At 46.4% G+C, this 21219-nt stretch overlaps 1 protein-coding gene across 3 annotated transcripts in view; it reads left to right on the forward strand.

The window, feature by feature from the left end:
* IL15RA (interleukin 15 receptor subunit alpha) overlaps positions 1-7465 on the forward strand; it is a 43044-nt gene extending 35579 nt beyond the window's left edge. For 2 of the 3 annotated variants that reach the window (XM_080810532.1, XM_080810531.1), the window contains 2 exons: positions 3692-3767; positions 6560-7450. In XM_080810532.1, the coding sequence (XP_080666658.1) occupies positions 3692-3767; positions 6560-6731 (248 nt within the window). In that variant the 3' untranslated portion in view covers positions 6732-7450. Of the gene's footprint in view, positions 1-3691; positions 3768-6559 lie in introns of all 3 variants that reach the window. The other variant, XM_080810533.1, reaches the window with a different exon arrangement.
* The last annotated feature ends 13754 nt before the right edge of the window (positions 7466-21219 follow it).

The raw sequence follows: 21219 nt of genomic DNA on the forward strand, positions 1-21219 counted from the left end.
GTAAGCAAATATAGATACTTTACCATAGTGATCCCTCAGTAAATGTTAATTAACTTCATATTTTCATCAGCCATTGATAACTACTGATGTAATTTTTAAAATGAGTCACATGAATGATTATCGCAACCTCTAAAAGTTGTTTTCTTTTAGTTCAACAGAAAATGGTATATAGTAGATGCACCATAAATAGTAAATGAGCATGTGAATGAATACATCAGTTTGAGGACTTCAGCATTTTAATAAAGGTTTAGGAAGTGTGATTTGTCATTTCAGTGTCTTCAGTATCTATAGGCTCACTTGGCAGCCTTTTTTTTCTTGAAGATTTTATTTATTTATTTTAGAGAGTGAGAGCATGAGCAGGGGGAGGGACAGAGAGGGGAGGGAGAGGGAACGAATTGGAAGCAGACTCCCACCAAGTGCAGAGACCCATACAGGGCTCGAACTCATGACCCTGAGATCATGACCTGAGCCGAAACCAAGAGTCAGATGCTTAACCAACCAAGCCACCCAGTGCCCCTGGCAGCCCCTTTAATCAATAATTTCATTTCGCGATTCCAATATCCGCTCTCTGATCTTTGACTAGGCTACTCCTGAGGACTCCTGGCTGTAAAGTAAAAGGCCGGAAGGTCACCTATGACAGTGTTTCCATTGCCATGTTCATTTAAGACACTAGGAGGGGAGAGTTCATTCTTCAAACTGTGTTATACTTCTCATCTTTCATATCTGAAATAAGTTTGCTGCAGTTGATATGCTCAGCCTTTCATAGAAGCTAGCTCTATGTTATATCTTTCATCTGTTTATTCAATAGATTGAGTTCTAACTCTGGGCCAGGTTGGTTCTAAATTGCAAGAAAATGAAGATTTCTCATTGAGAAGCAAACGGCACATCAAATGTACTTTAACTTATGGACTGTGAATGGTTTCGTTCAATCAGTTAGGTATTTACCGAGTACCTACTCAGAACCCAGCACTTACGATGTGCTTAGTGCTGTCAGAGACAGACGAGAAACACTGCCCAGGAACAGTGATACTCTTACTTCAAAACCGACTTCATCAGAGGCAGGCACTCCAGCACTCAGGAACAGCGCTCCCTGGCTGACCTAGTTTACGGGTACTGCCAAGAAATGGTCACCAACCCCCACCCCACTCCACCCCCGCCACCATGTTCTCAGAGGACCTTTTCATCGTCCACACTGAACAGTGGCCACTGGCTGACGCGGCCACTTTCTTTGCTTTAGACCCAACACATACGGCGGGTTGAAGTCAAGGCGGGGAGCTACTGGCCTTTCTCGCCCTCCTGAGCAATAATCCATTTTTTCTCCTTCCTCCCCCCAGACTCGAATCCTCCCCTGTTCTCCTCTGGCTCACCAAACCTCTCTCTCTTCCTCCTTCTCCAACCCATACCTCCCCTGGGAAACACAAAGGGGTGGGGAACTTGCCAGTTGATTTGTTCACCTGGCACCTTAGTGCTTTTGGTTTCAGTGTCTTTACTCAGTTTGCCTGGATGTAATGGAGGAAGAGGCCAAGGTATGAGTTCGTCCCTGGGTTCAAAATGCTCCGTCACATCATTGGCTCGGGAACCCTCCTCTCTCTGGAGTCGGGCTCCTGCAGGCTCGGTCCTCATTCAGGAGAAACAGGAAGAGGCATTATGAAAGCAAAACTATAGTTGACACGAACCAGCCTTTTCCAATAAATCCCTCCATGGACAGTAAACGCATGCCAAGCTGATTAGTCAATGGAAGAGACTGTTTACCCAAGGGTACACCATTCCTAGGAAATATTTCTGGTTTTTAGTCATAATGATCACTAATGTCAAGTCTGAAAACTCAAAAAACATTCTTCACTAATTTGCCATGCTTCCCTGTTGTTTCCTTTGGGACTTTTCTATTCTTGTTTATATTTTCTAAGGCCCAAGTAGTTTCATCTTGACAACTCTACTCTTTCCTCTGGTGACGCACCACTTCAAAAATATCAGGAAGAAAGCAAACTTTCTAAAAGAGAAAATAAGGATTATCTACAAGCCCACCATTACTTAATACACTGGTATCTATTCTTCAAGGCCGCCCTGTCCTACAGGCACACGCATGGCTTACTGGAGATTATTTTTTGGTTCATGTTTATCTCAGTCAGTTTTTTTTTCACTTAAGATATTGGAGACATCTGTCTGTGTTAATAAATATAGATTCATTTTATAATTTAAAAAAATTAGATGATAGTCCAATGTATGGGTAGACTATAGTTTAATTAATTTTCTATTAATAAGAGATTGAAATTAACATTTTAAGAATTGTTTAAAACAATACTTCCGTGAAAATGCCTGGGGTATTTGCCCATTTCCTTGGAATCAATCCCTAGAAGTGGGACTAGAGAGTCAATGGGTGTGGTCTTCTCGGAAGCTGTCGGTATATGTTGTCAACTGCCCTTGAGAAAAACTGTACCACAGTCAGACCACGGCCCCCAGATGTTCAGGGTAGTCATCTCGCGTGTAGGGCAGGTGGCTGTTTGTCTGCAGGGAGATTTCACAATAGGGAGGCAAATTGGCCAACTCTGCCTGGAGCTCATTATGGATGCAAGTGTTTTCGAAATAGGGTCACCATGCCTGCAGGCTAGCCCGCTGGCTTCCACACAGAGATCCCATGCTTTCTGTCCTGTCTAATCTCAAATGCCCTGCAGCTGCTGGCCTCCTACCCGCAAGTACTCCCACCCCTCCAGGCTGTTCCTTTCTTCCTTTTTTTTTTTTTTTAAGGTTTTATTTATTTGACAGAGAGAGAGAGAGGGATCACAAATAGGCAGAGAGAGGGGGAAGCGGCTCCCTGCTGAGCAGAGAGCCTGATGCGGGGATTGATCCCAGGACCCTGAGACCATGACCTGATCTGAAGGCAGAAGCTTAACCCACTGAGGTGCCCCCAGGCTGTTCCTTTCAACTGAACCCAAACAGAATCTTTCCCCTCTCCTAAGCCACACTGCCTTACTCTCCTCTTATCCCTAACACCTTTTACCTCCTCTCTCTTCTTACCACTCTTCCTCCGCCATAAAAAGTTGCCAATAAAAAACCAATAATGATGGGGATGCCTGGGTGACTCAGTCGGTTAGGCATCCTACCCTTGATCTCAGCTAAGGTCTTGATCTCAGAGTCGTGAGTTCAAGCCCTGCACTGGGCTCCACGCTGGGCATGAAGCCTACTTAAACAAAACAAAACAAAAAAGATGAAATTGGAAGAAACGTGGCACCGAAAGCTATTGTTTCTCAATCGAGATTCTGTGAAGTTGAAGGAAAGGGGGAGGCTGACCCACGGACAACTCTTTTCTGACTCTGGATTTAGCAGCAGACCTGGTTTCCTGTCCACATACTCCCACCCCAGCCTGTGAACTCTGAGGCCTTTACTTTCCCCTCTTGTCCCGTCACCATGTCACCCTGACCAGGAAGGATGGATTAGGAGGGGGGATGTGGTATGACCTGAAAGGGGATGGTTTGAACCGGCGGTATCGGTGGGAGAAGAATGCGCTTTCTGCCCAGAAGTAGTAAATGGGACTGTGTGGACCTCCAGAAATGTGAACAACAGTGAGCTGGCTGGGAGGGCCTTTGGATGGCTCTTCAAGACTGTCAGGTGTGAAGAGTTTTCAGATTCTTAGACGTTCTCACTCCTGCTGCTGGGACTCTCCACGTGACCGCTCAGTTCTGTTCTCTTGCAGTGGTGATCGTGAGCATACCTGTCGCTGTGCTCTGTGTAGTGTTGGTGGTAATTCTGGTCTGTTACCTAAAATCGAGGTGAGTAGTGCGAGAATCACGGTGGATGGGATCCTTCCTTCCTTCCCAGAAAAGAGCAGCATCATGATTCCGCTGTCCTATCGAAGCAAGACCCTCTTTCCTGGCTACTGAGGCTGGCTGTCAGGCTCGCCCACTCCCGTACTGACCAAAGGGAGAGCCACCCACTGGAGACAGGGCAGCCAGAACCTAACTGGTGACAAGGGGCTGCTCTACCTCAAGGAAAGAAAAGAGTGAACCAAATTTTCTTTCCTTTTCAGAAGGAAAAAACCTACCCAATAACCAATCTGATGGATCTGCAATTGCTACAGTACAACCATGAATATATTTTCTTGAACGTACTCATTAAAGATAGGGATACTTTCTTATTTACGCGCTCATTCATGTCGGCCTGACTTTTGTATTTCTAACCGTTGAAATTCTTCCTTCACCATTGGTGATGAGAAGATCATTTCCACCACTTGCTAAAATTTCAGTCTTTGTTATTTTTCTAATCCTGAGGCATTTTTTATCATTTTCATTGAAGCCTTAAATGACATATTTATCAATTAATAAGTATTTATTTTTATTTTAAATAAATTAAATTTATATTTAAATTAAATTTATTATTTTATTATTATATATAATATTTTACTTATTATTTTTATTTTATTTATTATTATATATAATTTTATTATTAAGTTAAAATAATATTAATCAATTAATAATTAATTAATATAATTAACATTAATATTAAGCCTTAATTTCATGCTTGTATCAATTCGAAACCAGTAACCAGCATCCTGTGTTCATATGGCTGTTCCGGATCCATTCTCAGCATCGTACATTGAACAGCAGAAATCAGATTTGTTGAAACAAAACTTTTAGTTGCTAGTCATAAAGATTTTTCTAAATATACCAGTATAAGGATGATACCCCTCCTTTGAGCCTCACTTTGGCAAAATGAATGCTCCATGAAATGCCACTGTGAAGCCAAAATGAAAAAGTCATCTAAAAATTCACATCCATCTTTGAAAGCTGTTAATACCATCCCAAGTGAAAGACATGCCATAAACCTCATAGATCATTTAGAAACAAACCCACTAAGGTTGATGTGTGACTTGGAAATCTGTCAGAACAGTCCCCCAAATGCTAAAATGTTGGCAAAATTTAAAAAATGGCTTTTATAAGGACTTTCAAAGTGTCCTTTTAACTAAATTTCCACATGAGATGTTGTATTTGGAGTTATGTTCTTAAGAGATTATAGTGACTACATTCATTGATTTAAAAAAAAAACGCATACCATCTTTCTTAGGCATGAGATGTTAAAAGTAGAATCTTAGAAGAATTTGTAAATTTGGTATGTTTGGCCAATGAATATGCTGATAAGATGAAAATGACAATATTCACGGACTATAGTAAAGAAATATTGATAAATATATCTTCAAGAATTCATAAACCTGAAAAGCAGTACTTGGTCATTTGGTGAATCGAGTCTTTGCTGTAAACTTCTTTTTTACAGATGGGTGATTAGGTAGGTTGGTCATTCAACAGATTGGCTTTCAGCGAATCATTTTCAGTACACTGGCCTAGAGTCCCGATTATAGCTTAGCTCTCCCTCCACGGAGCTCAACGCGCTTACGTACTTGGTAACTGATGGGGGGCTGACACCCAGGAGCCTATTAGTTTCAGGTGTAAATCCCACTGATGCAGCATTTTCATGCATCACGAAATGATCCCCATGAGAAGGCTAATTACTGCCAGATGCCACACAAAGTTATTACACCATGATCGACTATATTCCCTGTGCCGTACATGACAGCTCCGTGACTTACTTATTTTGCAACTAGAAGTTTGTGCCTCTGAATCCCCTCCCCCTATTTCACCTGCCCCCCCAGCCCCACCCCTCTAGCAATCACCAGTTTGTTCTCTGTATGGCTTGTTTTGTTTGTTCATTTTTCTTTTTTAGTTCCACAAATGAGTGAGATCATATGCTATTTGTCTTTCTCTGTCTGACTTGTTTAACTTAGCACTCTACCCTCTAGGTCCATCCATGTTGCTGCAAGTGGCAAGATCTCATTATTTTTTATGGCTGAGTAATATTCTATCTTGTGTGTATATATATATATGGCTTTTTGTATCTATTCCTCTATCGATGGACACTTAGTTTGCTTCCACATCTCGGCTGGGGTAAATAACTCTGCAGTGAACATGAGGAGCAGCTCTCTCTTCCAATTGGTGTTTTTGTTTTCTTTGGCTTCAAAGTATTTACTTTGAAATGTCTTAAAGAGTTGCCTGTCCTCAAGAGGTAGATGACAAAACCCACGGAAGAAACTGCTGACCCAGATACTCGGGGCCTAAAAGCACGAGTCCTTCAGTGACAGGGAGACACATGGAATTAAGATGTTCTGCCTTCACCACTCTTGGTTGCTCAGGGACTAGTTAATAGATTGGTTTCTTTAAACACATACCAAGTACCGAGAACCGTTTTAAAAGCTTTATGACCATTGCATCATTTTTAGCAAGATGATCGTGTCTGGCTTTGCCGAGCTCCCGGTTACTCTCTCCTTTTTGTTCCTGCCATTTGAACTACTGCTTTTTAGCAGAGGACTGGAAAAGAGGGGGTATGCTGCTCCCACAGCACGGGGAATCTCTGACAGATGAGTGGCTTAAAATACCAAAGTAAGATTTCAATGCCAGCCCTGAATGGAGGTAAGCTAGGTTTTCCCCATCTGAGTGTTCAACAGGAACCATCTGCTCACTCATGTTGAGGGCGACCCTCTCTTTTCAAAACCTGTGAATGATCTGCTTTACAGGCACACCGCGCAGACACCCAGTGTTGAAATGGAAGGCATGGAAGAGATGCCAATGACTAGGGGAACCAATGACAGAGAGGAGCACGCAGAAAACTACCCACACGACCTAGGACACTCCAGGGAGAGACTGAGGGCAGCAGAGGCTGGAGCGGAGGCACCGACCCTGCCCTAGCCAAAGAGGACCTGGAAATGACTCAAGATCTTGGGCGCCAGCAGGGAGCCCGTTGGGATGATAAGACAGACGTCTTGGCATCATTCTATCGATGGCGCCCAGCCAAGACACCTCCTAGGCTCTCTAGTCTCAGGGTGGATGCTCGGGACCCACCCAGCCCAGCCTCAGGTGCAGGGCTGACTTCCCCAGATCCCAGCAGCTGAAGCTCTCCTGGGAGTGGCTGAAAGCCTCGGCTTTCCTTTTATTTCATGTGACATTTACGCAGGATAGCTTAGCAACCTGACCATTCTGCCCGCATCCTGACTTGAAGTTTACAGAGAAAAGAAAAACGCCTGAGACGCTGAGACAGTTAGGAGTCTCCTGCTGGCTTAAGAGACGTCTACAAGGATGACAAGAGCGTTGGCAGCTCCAAAACGCTCTCCCCCTCCGGAGGTGCTTGCATGAACTGGAAGGAAGCAGACAGGTGTCGTGCCGCATGAATCCACTCGATTTAAGGATCCAGAAGGAAGGAAATGGAACTCGGGGACATTTCCCATGTATATGCATTTCTATTTATACTCCCTATTCATTATATCTACATATTTTATATAACTGTTATTTTGAAACTCTGCCTTGTATAAACAAAATGTCTATTTTCAATACAAAAGAAAAAATTCACTGAAAGAATCACTGAGAAGAAATGTGCCACAAATAAAAGAGAAGAAAGAGTGGGAATGCAGATTCCCAAATGGTTGAGTTTGGCTTTTTTTTCTAAAAGAAGAAAAATAATTTTAAAAATAAAATATAAAATATAAACCTTGCCTAAAACTGGATCCGATCACAGTTTTGAAGAATCTCTCATAGGATTTCCCCATGAGAAGCAGCAAGTGGCAGGGTATGGCCCAGGTGTGCCTCACACACACCGTCTCTTTCCCTGCACTGTTCTTACTTTTTTAAAATAACATTTATTTACAAAATCGGGGCCTCACCCCACCTCCTCATTTTATAGATGAGGAAACTGAGGTCTATGGAGGTTGACTTGCCCAAGGTCACACGGCTCAGTTAATGCGGGCTTGGGCAACATTTAGGAAGGGCGATGGGGCAGGAGAGGAGCAGCCCCAGCCAGAACCCAGCCGTGAGCTGCCTCGAGCACAGCCGGGGGTGGGGGGATGGTCAGGCCCCCTTCACAGGCCTTTGGAAAGTGGGACCCCTGCTCAGCGACCATCCACGTGCCTCCAGCAGGCTCAGCTGGCCAAGGGTCATTCCCTACTAACTTCTTCACATCATCGATCCCTACGGTTTCATCAAAATCTTAGGAAGGGTACGAATTTCCCGTGGCCGGTGTTGGGCGTTCAAAACCACGCCATTTTCCCTGCCTGCAAATTCTTGCCCAACGAGAGGAAACTCATTGCTAACACATGAGTGGAGCCACTGTATTTGTGGGTTTAATCACTCCATTATCCTGAACCTGCCTGATTATCTAAATGTTTTGCTTCTCTCTTCAGCTGTTCGCTCCTACGTTTCTAGAGTTTACATGAACTGGATCCATTTTGTTCTTTATAAGTTTTAAAAGTTCGACCCTTGTGATTTCAAAAACTAATTTCACAGAAGACACAACTTGGCACACACAAATAAAATGCATCCAGTAAAACCAGAATTTTGCAAGGCTTCTCCTGGGTGTCAAAAGCGTGGTTCCATTTTACCATCATCTTTGGAAAACTAATATGACGACCTCGGGGGGGGGGCGCCCATTTTGGGGCTGCCTTGACAATTCCAAGCACTACCTCTCATTCTGTCCCCGTTTTACCTAGAAAATAGTACTTGCTGATGCCAGAGGGTCTGGTGGGGGGGGGGGGGGGGACACAGGGACCGGAAGTGAGGAGGAGGGCGCGGAGAGCAGGGACAAGCTACAGGGGGAAGGCGGGTGTGTGAGTTCCACGGGCAAGTGAGCATCAGGCAGGGGTGGGAGGCACACCTCTTCTGCTGCACCCCGGCCCCTTTCTAGTCCCTCCTGTCTCCCTGCTCTCAGGAGGCTGCACGCCAGAGTTTTCCTGAATCACCACTTCCCCCTAGCCTACCTGAAAGCCTCTGATTCTTCAGCCTGGGCAGGGTCCTGCCGACTGAGCTGGTAGGACGCTCCTTGCTCTAGTTATCTGCTGCTGCAGACCCCACCATGGAAACAGCAGCTTGAAACTCCACTGTTTAGGGTCTCCAAGGGCCAGCTGGGCTCAGCCAGGCAGCTGTGTCTTATCTGGCAGCAAACAGGCACTGCATTCAGCGTGGCTGGGCTGAGCCGGAGGGTCTGAGAAGGCTTCCCGGGCTCTTCCCATGGCTCAGCAGCCTCTGAGCGAGCCTGGGCTTCCTGGCAGCATGGCAGCCGTGGACGCATCCGAAGAGACTGCCAGGCCCCTTGAAGGCTAGGGGAGGGACGGCCACAGGTCACTTCTGTTGCATTTTATTGGTCAACGCAAGTCCCCAGGCAGCCAGATACAAGGGGAGGGGGAACAACAAAAGGCACCAATGGAAACTATCTTTGGAGACTCTCTACCACGGTACCTTCTGGGGCCATCAGAGAAACACAATTTGTGCTTCGATCTTTGGCACTCGGTAAATGCCAATAATGTCCCAACAGCTGAATGAGCAAAATGATCCAGGGGCGCCTGCGGCAGGGACTGGGTCCATCTTTTTATTTTTTTAGTGGAAAAGGATTTGAAAGTTCTTCAACGGGTGGAGGAGTCAAGATGGCGGAGAAGCAGCAGCTGAGACGACATCGGGTAGCAGAGATCAGCTAGACAGCTTATCTAACCATTGTGAACACCTACAAATCCAAGGGGAAATCGAAGAGAAGAAGAGCAACAATTCCAGAAACAGAAAATCGATCACTTTCTGAAAGGTACGACCTGCGGAGAAGTGAAGCCAAAGCGACGGGAAGATAGACCCCGGGGGGAGGGGCCGGCACCCGGCAAGCGGCGGAGCGACGGAGCACAAAATCGGGACTTTTAAAAGTCGGCTCCACTGGGAGACATCGCTCCAGAGGCTACACCGGGGGGAAGCCCAGGCGGGGTCAGCATAACCCCAGGTTCCGCGGGGTCACAGAAGGACCGGGGGTGTCCGAGTGCTGCAGAGCTCGCAGGTATTAGAGCGGGGAAGCCGGCTACAGCGACAAAGCCGAGTGAGCTCTAAGCCCGGGGTTACCTTGTGCCGGTCGCAGGCTGGGTGGGCTCAGAGCGCAGCCGGAGGCCACGGAGACGAAAGCGACCCGGCGCTTTTCTCCAGGTTCCAGCAATTGACTGCTTTCCTCAAGGTGCGACCACAAGCCAGGGAGGCGGGGCAGTTGGGCGCTTTGCTCTGAGAGCGCACTGAGGAGCGGAACCCCAAGCTCTCGGCTCCTCCGGGCCGGAGACTGGGCGGCCGCCATCTTCATTCCCGTCCTCCGGACTCTACGGAAAGCGCTCAGGGAACAAAAGCTCCCGAAAGCAAACCCGAGCAGATTACTTAGCCCGGCCCCTGGCAAGGGCGGTGCAATTCCGCCTGCGGCAAAGACACTTGAGAATCACTACAACAGGCCCCTCCCCCAGAAGATCAGCAAGAAACCCAGCCAAGACCAACTTCAGTCACCAAGAACAGCGGAATTCCACAGCAGGAGAAAGCAAATCTTATCTGGACAAAATGACAAGGCGGAAAAACTCACCACAAAAAAAAGAACAAGAGGCCGTACCGAAGGCTGGAGACCTAATCAATACGGACATTGGTAACATGACAGATCTAGAGTTCAGAATGACGATTCTCAAGGTTCTAGCCGGGCTCGAAAAAGGCATAGAAGATATTAGAGAAACCCTCTCCGGAGAGATAAAAGCCCTTTCTGGAGAAATAAAAGAACTAAAATCTAACCAAGTTGAAATCAAAAAAGCTATTCATGAGGTGCAATCAAAAATGGAAGCTCTCACTGCCAGGATAAATGAGGCAGAAGAAAGAATTAGTGACATAGAAGACCAGATGACAGAGAATAAAGAAGCTGAGCAAAAGAGAGACAAACAAATACTGGACCACGAGGAGAGAATTCGAGAGATAAGCGACACCATAAGACGACACAACATTAGAATAATTGGGATTCCAGAAGAAGAAGAAAGAGAGAGGGGAACAGAAGGTATATTGGAGACAATTATTGGAGAGAATTTCCCTAAATGGCAAAGGGAACAAACATCAAAATCCAGGAGATGCTAAGAACGCCCCTCAAAATCAATAAAAATAGGTCCACACCTCATCATCTGATAGTAAAATTTACAAGTCTTAGAGACAAAGAGAAAATCCTGAAAGCAGCCCGGGAAAAGAAGTCTGTAACATACAAGGGTAAAAACATTAGATTGGCAGCGGACCTATCCACAGAGACCTGGCAGGCCAGAAAGAACTGGCATGATGTATTCAGAGCACTAAACGAGAAAAACACGCAGCCAAGAATACTATATCCGGCGAGGCTATCATTGAAAATAGAAGGAGAGATAAAGAGTTTCCAGGACAAACAAAAGCTGAAAGAATTTGCAAACACCAAACCAGCTCTACAGGAAATATTGAAAGGGGTCCTCTAAGCAAAGAGAGACCCTAAAAGTAGTAGATCAGAAAGAAACAGAGACAATATACAGTAACAGTCACCTTACAGGCAATACAATGGCACTAAATTCATATCTCTCCATAGTTACCCTGAATGTTAATGGGCTAAATGCCCCAATCAAAAGACACAGGGTATCAGAATGGATAAAAAAACAAAACCCATCAATATGCTGCCTACAAGAAACTCATTTTAGACCCGAAGACACCTCCAGATTTAAAGTGAGGGGGTGGAAAACAATGTACCATGCTAATGGACATCAGAAGAAAGCTGGGGTGGCAATCCTTATATCAGATCAATTAGATTTTAAGCCAAAGACTATAGTAAGAGATGAGGAAGGACACTATATCATACTCAAAGGGTCTGTCCAACAAGAAGACCTAACAATCTTAAATATCTATGCCCCTAACATGGGAGCAGCCAACTATATAAACCAATTAATAACAAAATCAAAGAAATACATCGACAGTAATACAATAATAGCAGGAGACTTTAACACTCCCCTCACTGAAATGGACAGATCATCTAAGCAAAAGATCAACAAGGAAATAAAGGCCTTAAATGACACACTGGACCAGACGGACATCACAGATATATTCAGAACATTCCATCCCAAAGCAACAGAATATACATTCTTCTCTAGTGCACATGGAACATTCTCCAGAATAGACCACATCCTGGGTCATAAATCAGGTCTCAATCGGTACCTAAAGATTGAGATCATTCCCTGCATATTTTCAGACCACAATGCTCTGAAGCTAGAACTCAATCACAAGAGGAAATTTGGAAAGAACGCAAATACATGGAGACTAAACAGCATCCTTCTAAAAAATGAATGGGTCAACCAGGAAATTAAAGAAGAATTGAGAAAAATCATGGAAACAAATGATAATGAAAACACAACGGTTCAAAATCTGTGGGACACAACAAAGGCAGTCCTGAGAGGAAAATATATAGCGGTGCAAGCCTTTCTCAAGAAGCAAGAAAGGTTTCAAATACACAACCTAACCCTACACCTAAAGGAGCTGGAGAGAGAACAACAAAGAAAGCCTAAACCCAGCAGGAGAAGAGAAATCATAAAGATCAGAGCAGAAATCAATGAAATAGAAACTAAAAAAACAATAGAACAAATCAACAAAACTAGGAGCTGGTTCTTTGAAAGAATTAATAAGATTGACAAACCCCTGGCCAGACTTATCAAAAAGAAAAGAGAAAGGACGCAAATAAATAAAATCATGAATGAAAGAGGAGAGATCACAACCAACACCAAAGAAATACAAACAATTATAAGAACATACTACGAGCAACTCTACGCCAACAAATTTGACAATCTGGAAGAAATGGATACATTTCTAGAGACATATAAACTACCACAACTGAACCAGGAAGAAACAGATAACCTGAACAGACCCATAACCAGTAAGGAGATTGAAACAGTCATCAAAAATCTCCAAACAAACAAAAGTCCAGGACCAGACGGCTTCCCAGGGGAATTCTACCAAACATTTAAAGAAGAATTAATTCCTATTCTCCTGAAACTGTTCCAAAAAATAGAAATGGAAGGAAAACTTCAAACTCATTCTATGAGGCCAGCATCACCTTGATCCCAAAACCAGACAAGGATCCCAACAAAAAAGAGAATTACAGACCAATATCCTTGATGAACACAGATGCGAAAATTCTCACCAAAATACTGGCCAATAGAATCCAACAGTACATTAAAAGGATTATTCACCACGACCAAGTGGGATTTATTCCAGGGCTGCAAGGCTGGTTCAACATCTGCAAATCAATCAATGTGATACAATACATTAATAAAAGAAAGAGTAAGAACCATATGATACTCTCAATAGATGCCGAAAAAGCATTTGACAAAGTGTAGCATCCCTTCCTGATTAAAACTCTTCAAAGTGTAGGGATAGAAGGCACATACCTCAATATTATCAAAGCCATCTATGAAAAACCCACTGCAAATATCATTCTCAATGGAGAAAAACTGAAAGCTTTTCCGCTAAGGTCAGGAACACGGCAGGGATGTCCGTTATCACCACTGCTGTTCAACATAGTACTGGAAGTCCTAGCCTCAGCAATCAGACAACAAAAAGAAATTAAAGGGATCCAAATTGGCAAAGAAGAAGTCAAACTATCACTCTTTGCAGATGATATGATACTATATGTGGAAAACCCAAAAGGCTCCACTCCAAAACCGCTAGAACTTATACAGGAATTCAGTAAAGTGTCAGGATATAAAGTCAATGCACAGAAATCAGTCGCGTTTCTTTACACTAACAACAAGACAGAAGAAAGAGAAATTGAGGAGTCAGTCCCATTTACAATCGCACTCAAAACCATAAGATACCTAGGAATAAATCTAACCAAAGAGGCAAAGAATCTATACTCAGAAAACTATAAAGTCCTCATGAAAGAAATTGAGGAAGACACAAAGAAATGGAAAAATATTCCATGCTCATGGATTGGAAGAACAAATATTGTGAAAATGTCTATTCTACCTAAAGCAATCTACACATTTAATGCAATCCCTATCAAAATCCCATCCATTTTTTTTTAAGAAATAGAACAAATAATCCTAAAATTTATATGGAACCAGAAAAGACCTCGAATAGCCAAAGGAATATTGAAAAAGAAAGCCAAAGTCGGGGCACCTGGGTGGCTCAGTGGGTTAAGCCGCTGCCTTCGGCTCAGGTCATGATCTCAGGGTCCTGGGATCGAGTCCCACATCGGGCTCTCTGCTCAGCAGGGAGCCTGCTTCCCCCTCTCTCTCTGCCTGTCTCTCTGCCTACTTGTTAAATCTCTGTCAAATAAATAAATAAATAAACCTTTAAAAAAAAAAAAAAAAGAAAGCCAAAGTCGGTGGCATCACAATTCCAGACTTCAAGCTCTATTACAAAGCTGTCATCATCAAGACAGTATGGTACTGGCACAAAAACAGACATATAGACCAATGGAACAGAATAGAGAGCCCAGAAATAGACCCTCAACTCTATGGTCAACTAATCTTCGACAAAGCAGGAAAGAATATCCAATGGAAAAAAGACAGCCTCTTCAACAAATGGTGCTGGGAAAATTGGACAGCCACATGCAGAAAAATGAAATTGGACTATTATCTTACACCACACACGAAAATAGACTCAAAATGGATGAAGGACCTCAATGTGAGAAAGGAATCTATCAAAATCCTTGAGGAGAATGCAGGCAGCAACCTCTTTGACCTCAACCGCAGCAACTTCTTCCTAGGAACATCACCAAAGGCAACAGAAGCAAGGGCAAAAATGAACTATTGGGATTTCATCGAGATCAAAAGCTTTTGCACAGCAAAGGAAACAGTTAACAAAACCAAAAGACAACTGACAGAATGGGAGAAGATATTTGCAAACGACATATCAGATAAAGGGCTAGTATCCAAAATCTATAAAGAGCTTATCAAACTCAATACCCAAAGAACAAATAATCCAGTCAAGAAATGGGCAGAGGACATGAACAGACATCTCTGCAAAGAAGACATCCAGATGGCCAACAGACACATGAAAAAATGCTCCACATCACTCGGCATCAGGGAAATACAAATCAAAACCACAATGAGATACCACCTCACACCAGTCAGAATGGCTAAAATGAACAAGTCAAGAAATGACAGATGCTGGCGATGATGTGGAGAGAGGGGACCCCTCCTACACTGTTGGTGGGAATGCAAGCTGGTGCAACCACTCTGGAAAACAGTGTGGAGGTTCCTCAAAAAACTGAAAATAGAGCTACCCTACGACCCAGCGATTGCACTACTGGGTATATATCCTAAAGATACAAACGTGGTGCTCCGAAGGGGCACGTGCACCCGAATGTTTATAGCAGCAATGTCCACAATAGCCAAACTGTGGAAAGAGCCTAGATGTCCATCAACAGATGAATGAATAAAGAAGAGGTGGTATATATACACAATGGAATACTATGCAGCCATCAAAAGACATGAAATCTTGCCATTTGCGAGAACGTGGACGGAACTAGAGGGTATCATGCTTAGCGAAATAAGTCAATCGGAGAAAGACAACTATCATATGATCTCTTTGATATGAGGAAGTGGAGATGCAACGCGGGGGGTTGGGGGGAGGTAGGAAAAGAAAAAATGAAAAGATGGGATTGGGAGGGAGACAAACCATAAAAGACTCAATCTCAAGAAACTGACTGAGGGTTGCTGGGGGGAGGGGGGACGGGAGAGGGTGGTGGGGAAATGGACATTGGGGAGGGTATGTGCTATGGTGAGTGCTGTGAAATGTGTAAACCTGGCGATTCACAGACCTGTACCCCTGGGGATAAAAATACATTATATGTTTATTAAAATAAAAAAAATTACAAAAAAATAAATAAATAAATAAAATAAAATAAAAAGAAAGTTCTTCAACGGATACACCTTTAGCCTGCATCTGTCAGCTGGCTGAGAGCTACATAATTCACACTGTTTTCTCCTCTTCCGCTTCCTGTCATCCACAACATTTGCCACAAAGAAAACTGGTTGCTCTTCATCTTTTTTGTCTTGCTTTTTTCCTTGCTTCATAAGTAACACTTAATTACCATCTTCTTTTTCAATCTTCCGGACATTAGGAAAGGAGCAGACACCAAAGAGACGCATTTAAGGGTCTCTCTGTGTTTCTAACTGTCCAATCCATTTTCTTCATCAAGGAAGGACCTTTCACTATTAGCCTCAGAATGTCGAGAATGTAACAGAGAACCCCGAGTTTGTTTGTTTTCCCACAAACCTGTGCTCCTTGAAGACCAGGCCAGACTCAAACAGTACAGGAATTCAATGTGCCGCTATTTCCCTAGAATTTATGAAGTTACAACACTACCTTTATATGGAATTCTGGCTCCTTTCTCCCCTACGAGCCTGTCTGTAAATCTAGCCATTCCGCTCTCTCGTTATTTTTAGCTCCCCAGAATGCAGCAGTCCTTCTTCTCCCATTTTGGGGACCTACTGTGGCGCTCGTTTGCCTTGGTGCCCACTCACCTAGAAAGGCAGATATCCCCTCTCCTGCTCCCACCCGGGTGTGGGGCCCTGACCCGGGCCCATCAGATACCCTCACCCAGTTAGAACTCAGAAGCTGTGCTGTGGCTCTGGAATGAACGAACGCTACGGAACTGACACGGTGGCACCCAGCAATGCTTCAAAACCATCAGAAGCTTGTCATACGGTTTCTTGGCTCTGCGGATTCTGGCTTTGGCTTGTCTCCATCATCCAAACCGAATCTTCCAACCTCCCATGATCCTGTGAGCTCCCAACATCCTTTCAGAACATTTTCTTTTTCCTTAGAACAGACCCAGTTTTCATTACTTGTCACTGAAAAGTTCCCAACTGGTAGGGAATTTGGAGCTAGGAGAGCATATTGCAAATGAGAGCAGTAGGGAAATGGGGACTATCTGTGATGGTTACCTGTCTGAGGGAGAGGGAAGGAAGCAGTGACAGTCCTGCTAATTCTCTGAGATGGGGACCCAGCAGCCCATGCATGGCAGGCTGGGAATTAGTTCCCCAAAAGTCACCTGGAACGGCACGCCCACTGTGAAGGCCCGGCTCCGGGAGACAGCACTGCGCCGTCCTAAAATATCACGGGTAAAGAAAGTCCAGGCCGTAGATGGGTGGCTGCTATTAATGGCAGTGAATAATTTAGAAAAGAGAGTAACAAGCTCAAATCCTGAAGGTCTCAATTCAAGCCCCAGATGGAAGCCCAGAGACTTCTCAGCCCAGGCTGAAGCTCATCCTTTGGAGAGCAGAGCCGAGAGGGCTGCAAACCCAGACTGAGAGTCTGCGTCCTCCCGCCGCTGAGTCACATTACCGAGTTCACAGCCTGCCAGGTTTTGTAGCTGACACTGATTGGGCAATATTAGAATGAAGATCCAGGGGAAAACGTGCAGGCTCACAGGATCCCCTCTCCCCCATTTACCCCGCCTTGTCCTCAGAATCAGCCCCCAGTTTTGTCTGGTAACGCAGCTCTTCACTTCGAGGTAATACTGTTTCCTGGGTTCAGGAGTAATCTCGCAAGAGGAAGCCTGTTTTCCTAGTGACCCACCTCCCGACGCGGGGTCCGCAAGGGAAGAAAGAGACTCGGCTCCCACAGAGGCCGGCCAGAGCCTCGCTCCGTGCTGCCTCCCTCACTGCACTTGCCTTTGCCTCCCAGGGACTGTCCTGCTGCCTTCCACGGGCCAGGCACATTGCTCCTCATCAACTCATGGGTCATTCCTGTGCCATCCTCTCCGCACCCAGTCTACTCTTCAAGAGGCAGCTTGATTTCTACCTTCTCCAGGCGGCCTTCAGTAACTCTTCCAAGTACAAAATCCTCTGGCTCTGAGCTCCCGTAGCATTCGCTGTGCGCCCTGTAACTGTGGCATTTGCTTACGACTACCTTTGTGCAGTGGAAGGAGCGCAGGACTTAGAAGACCTGGGAAAGCTTAGAAGTTTTCCTTCTGGCCTCGTAAGCTTGGAAGAATCCCTTAAGTCACACACCCTGGCATTCCGTCTTTAAAGAGTAAGTGACAGGGGGATGGTCCCTCCCACCGAGGTGAGGAACAAAATGGGTACTTGAAAGTGCTTTGTGACTGGCATGTGTCTCCCCTCTCTCTCCAGACACTGGAGATGCTGAAACTGAAGACGTGGGACTTATCCTTGAGGTGCTTACAGCCCGGCCAAAAAAAGACCTTTCAAAACAAAGAGCTCTTATGACGAGTTTAGTCAATACAAATGCCACCGGGGTCATGAACAAAGGAATGTCGCAGAAGTCCGGGAAAGGAGGGAGGAAACCACTAAACGGCCTAGATACGTGGGGAGTCCTTTCTGATGCGGTGGGACTTACGGAGAAGCATGGCTGCGATCGAAGCAAACGGAAACAGGCAGGGAGGGTTCTCCAAGGGGCAATGACAGAGGCGAGGACACGGACAGGAGAGTAAAGCAGATGGCAGGCTGTGAGCTGCGGCCCCAGCATGACTGCTTGGTAACTGCATGTCAAACAGACCAAAATGAGCGAGACTTCAAGAGCAAAGGTCTCGCAGGGACTGGAGCTAAGGTCTTCTGCCGCATCCCTGGCTCCAACCAACGGCCCCGTAGATACCATCACCACGAACTGAGATGGTTACCTTCCCAGGGCTCTTTCTTCAGTCCTCTGGGCAGAGGGCCAAAAGCACAAAGTACAAAATAAGTGTGTCATCTTCAAAATCCTCTTTGAAAGAAAGAGGATCTAGGAGGCACGCAAGTGGCTCTGCACCCAGGGGTCCGGGGCCGCCTGGCTGCACGTGGCTGTCCATGCTGCCAGCATGTTCCGAGAAGCCTTCGCTCCCAGAAGCGCCTTGGCTTCTGTCCAGGGTGGGGAGCTGAGAAGGATCTCTAGTTGCTGTCCCAAGTCCCGACTAATTAGAGCTGCCTCGCTCTTGAATTAGGAGTCATGTCTGAAGAATGTCATGGCTAAGAACATCTGAAAGCCTTCTATGCACTCAGTTCCTAAGAAATGCAGTTGTTGTTGTTTGTTTGTTTGTTTTTGCAGAGTCGTAGTTCCAAGGGTTTCCATGGGGGCAGTGCAAATACTGTGGGTTTGGAGACGGCACGGGAGGTGGAGCCCGAGCTGATCTACGTGCCGCCGAGCACAGTGGCCTGGGCCCACCACTCTAGAGCCTTCTACTACCTGCTTCTCCAGCTTTGTTGGGGGACCACATGGAGTAAGGGACATGAAGTCCTAAGTGTGTCTACCGTGTAGGAGGCCTTTCCAAAATGAGATCTGTTTATGTGCTGGTGAATCAGCCACTGGCGGCTACCTAAGCCTCCCCTTCCTTCTCAAACAAGTCCCAACATTTGGGTGTTTCTTCTCTTCCACGAAGCCATGCACATCAGAGGAAGTGGACGACCCACGCTTCAGGAAAGGAAATCCTGAGTAACTGAACCCATGCCGTCACCAGCGCCTAGCTTAGGAATGGACAGATGACTCAACTGTCACCATGGAAGTGGGAAGGCTTCTGGGAAAAGTGTCCTGGCTCTTAAGAGCTGCAGAAGACAGGCTTCTCACTGCCGCTGCCGCGCCCGGATGCCCTGCCCCAAACTTCTGCAAACAGCCTGTAGCAGGGAAGTCAGCCCGGGCAAAGGGCAGAGGCAAAAGAACCCAGCTTCTCCACAGCAGTGCCGAGTGGCTTCTGTCAGCGCCCTACAGTCTGCCCCCCTCTGCACTCCTGGGGAAAATCATAGCGTTTATCGTTCAATGCCCTTTGGTGTTTTTGTTTTGGGTTACGGCCAAAAAAGTGATACAAAATCTGATACTGAATTTGTTAAGGGAAAATGGGAGACATCCTAACAGACCCTAGCAGAGGCAGTAGAACAGAGGGCAGGTGGTAAGGTCCCTACTACTTTCGGCTAGGAAGCCAGGGCCCCTCTGTTACGTGGTCGTAAAGCAATGGATTAAAATGTCACCTGTTTTACTGGGGGTCCAGATTAGCAAAACTGAGGAAAGTGATGACTTAAAAAGATCCAGAACCGCTGAGCTGGACATTTAGGAAAGGAACACGAAACCGGGGTGCTGATATTGTGTTGGCTACTTCTCGGGCCTTCAGTACGGCCCTTAGAACGTGAGCTTCACTTGAAGGTAGACCAGATGTCTCTTCTGCCCGAGGTGCAAGTTTGACATTCTAGAAGCCTGGGGGGGGGGGCATTGAGCAGAGGGTGACAAAACTTCGCCTTCGTTTCAAGACGCCGTGTGCTTCCCATGTGGAGAGCAGCAGATGAACCAGGAAAAGTACAGAGCAACTGCACGACGCGGCCACAGGCCGGGCCAGACACGCCCGTTCAAGAGCAAGGATGATGGAGAGAAATGCAGGGTCTCGAGATTCATGAGAGGTCGGGTCAAAAGGATTTGCACGTTGGTTCTTTACTGACTGGGGAAGGGCGCAGGGAGGAGCCAGCCGGGCAGGGGAGGAAATCAGGAGCTGCTTTGGATGTTTGAGACAGGACCGAACCGTCCCATGGAGTCAGCAGGCCGAGGCAGTTGGGTTGAAACTCCTCCCTCTCCACCTCTCAGTCCAAACCACTAGGAACGGGGAACACATGGAACCACGGGTGGGGGGGAATGTGGCGGCCAACACCATCGGGCTCACTTGGAGAACCCGTGATGAAGCAGCCCAGGGAGGAAGGCAGCTCCCTCCAGAGGCTCCGAAGCCCCGCACGGCCTAGGGGGAAGGCCGTTATTGAAAGACCTCAGATCAGGTCTTCCTCCGTCCGGGGCAGGGTCTGGAGGGACTCCGCGCCGCCTCATTTGGGGCCGGCTTTACCGCACCCATTCACTGGCAATGCAAAGCAGTCGGCCCGCGGTCCCCCGGTGCACCCCACATTCCTCAAGCCCGGCAGGGCAGGGGGGCTGGGAAGGACGGGTGGCAAAGACCCGGCTGGAAGAAAAGCATCAGACAGCAAGGGGTCTCCAGGGGCATCCAAGTCCCTTCCGATCCTGGCGGCCTGCCCAGAGGCAGACCGGTCCCACCACAGGACAGCAGGGCCTGCCACACAGACTGGGGACAGGGCTTTCCCGGCAGGGGGAGCTCCCCTCCCACCCCAGCCCCTGGCACTGGTGTGTTCAGGGCCTAGTAACTGCGGGTGGGTCTAACCGTTGGCCTTCTCTGCTGTCGCCCATGCAGCTGGGGGAAGGGTACGCAGCCACGAGAAGCTTGGTGTTGAGGTTGAGCCTGTGCTGTCCGCCCCCGCGTGTCCCCTCCACGTCAGCCTCAAACATTCCACACTCTCGGGGGGACCCGCATGATGACTTCACTACAAACGTGATAAAATGACCGAGTGACAGCACCTGAAACTTCCTCCTTAGCCATTAGATGGGCTTTCCTGTCTCTCTCCAACCCCGCCCTCCCCGCCACCCCCAC

The sequence above is a fragment of the Martes martes genome (genome assembly GCF_963455335.1).
Source record: "Martes martes genome assembly, chromosome: 8".
Classification (NCBI taxonomy): Eukaryota; Metazoa; Chordata; class Mammalia; order Carnivora; family Mustelidae; genus Martes; species Martes martes.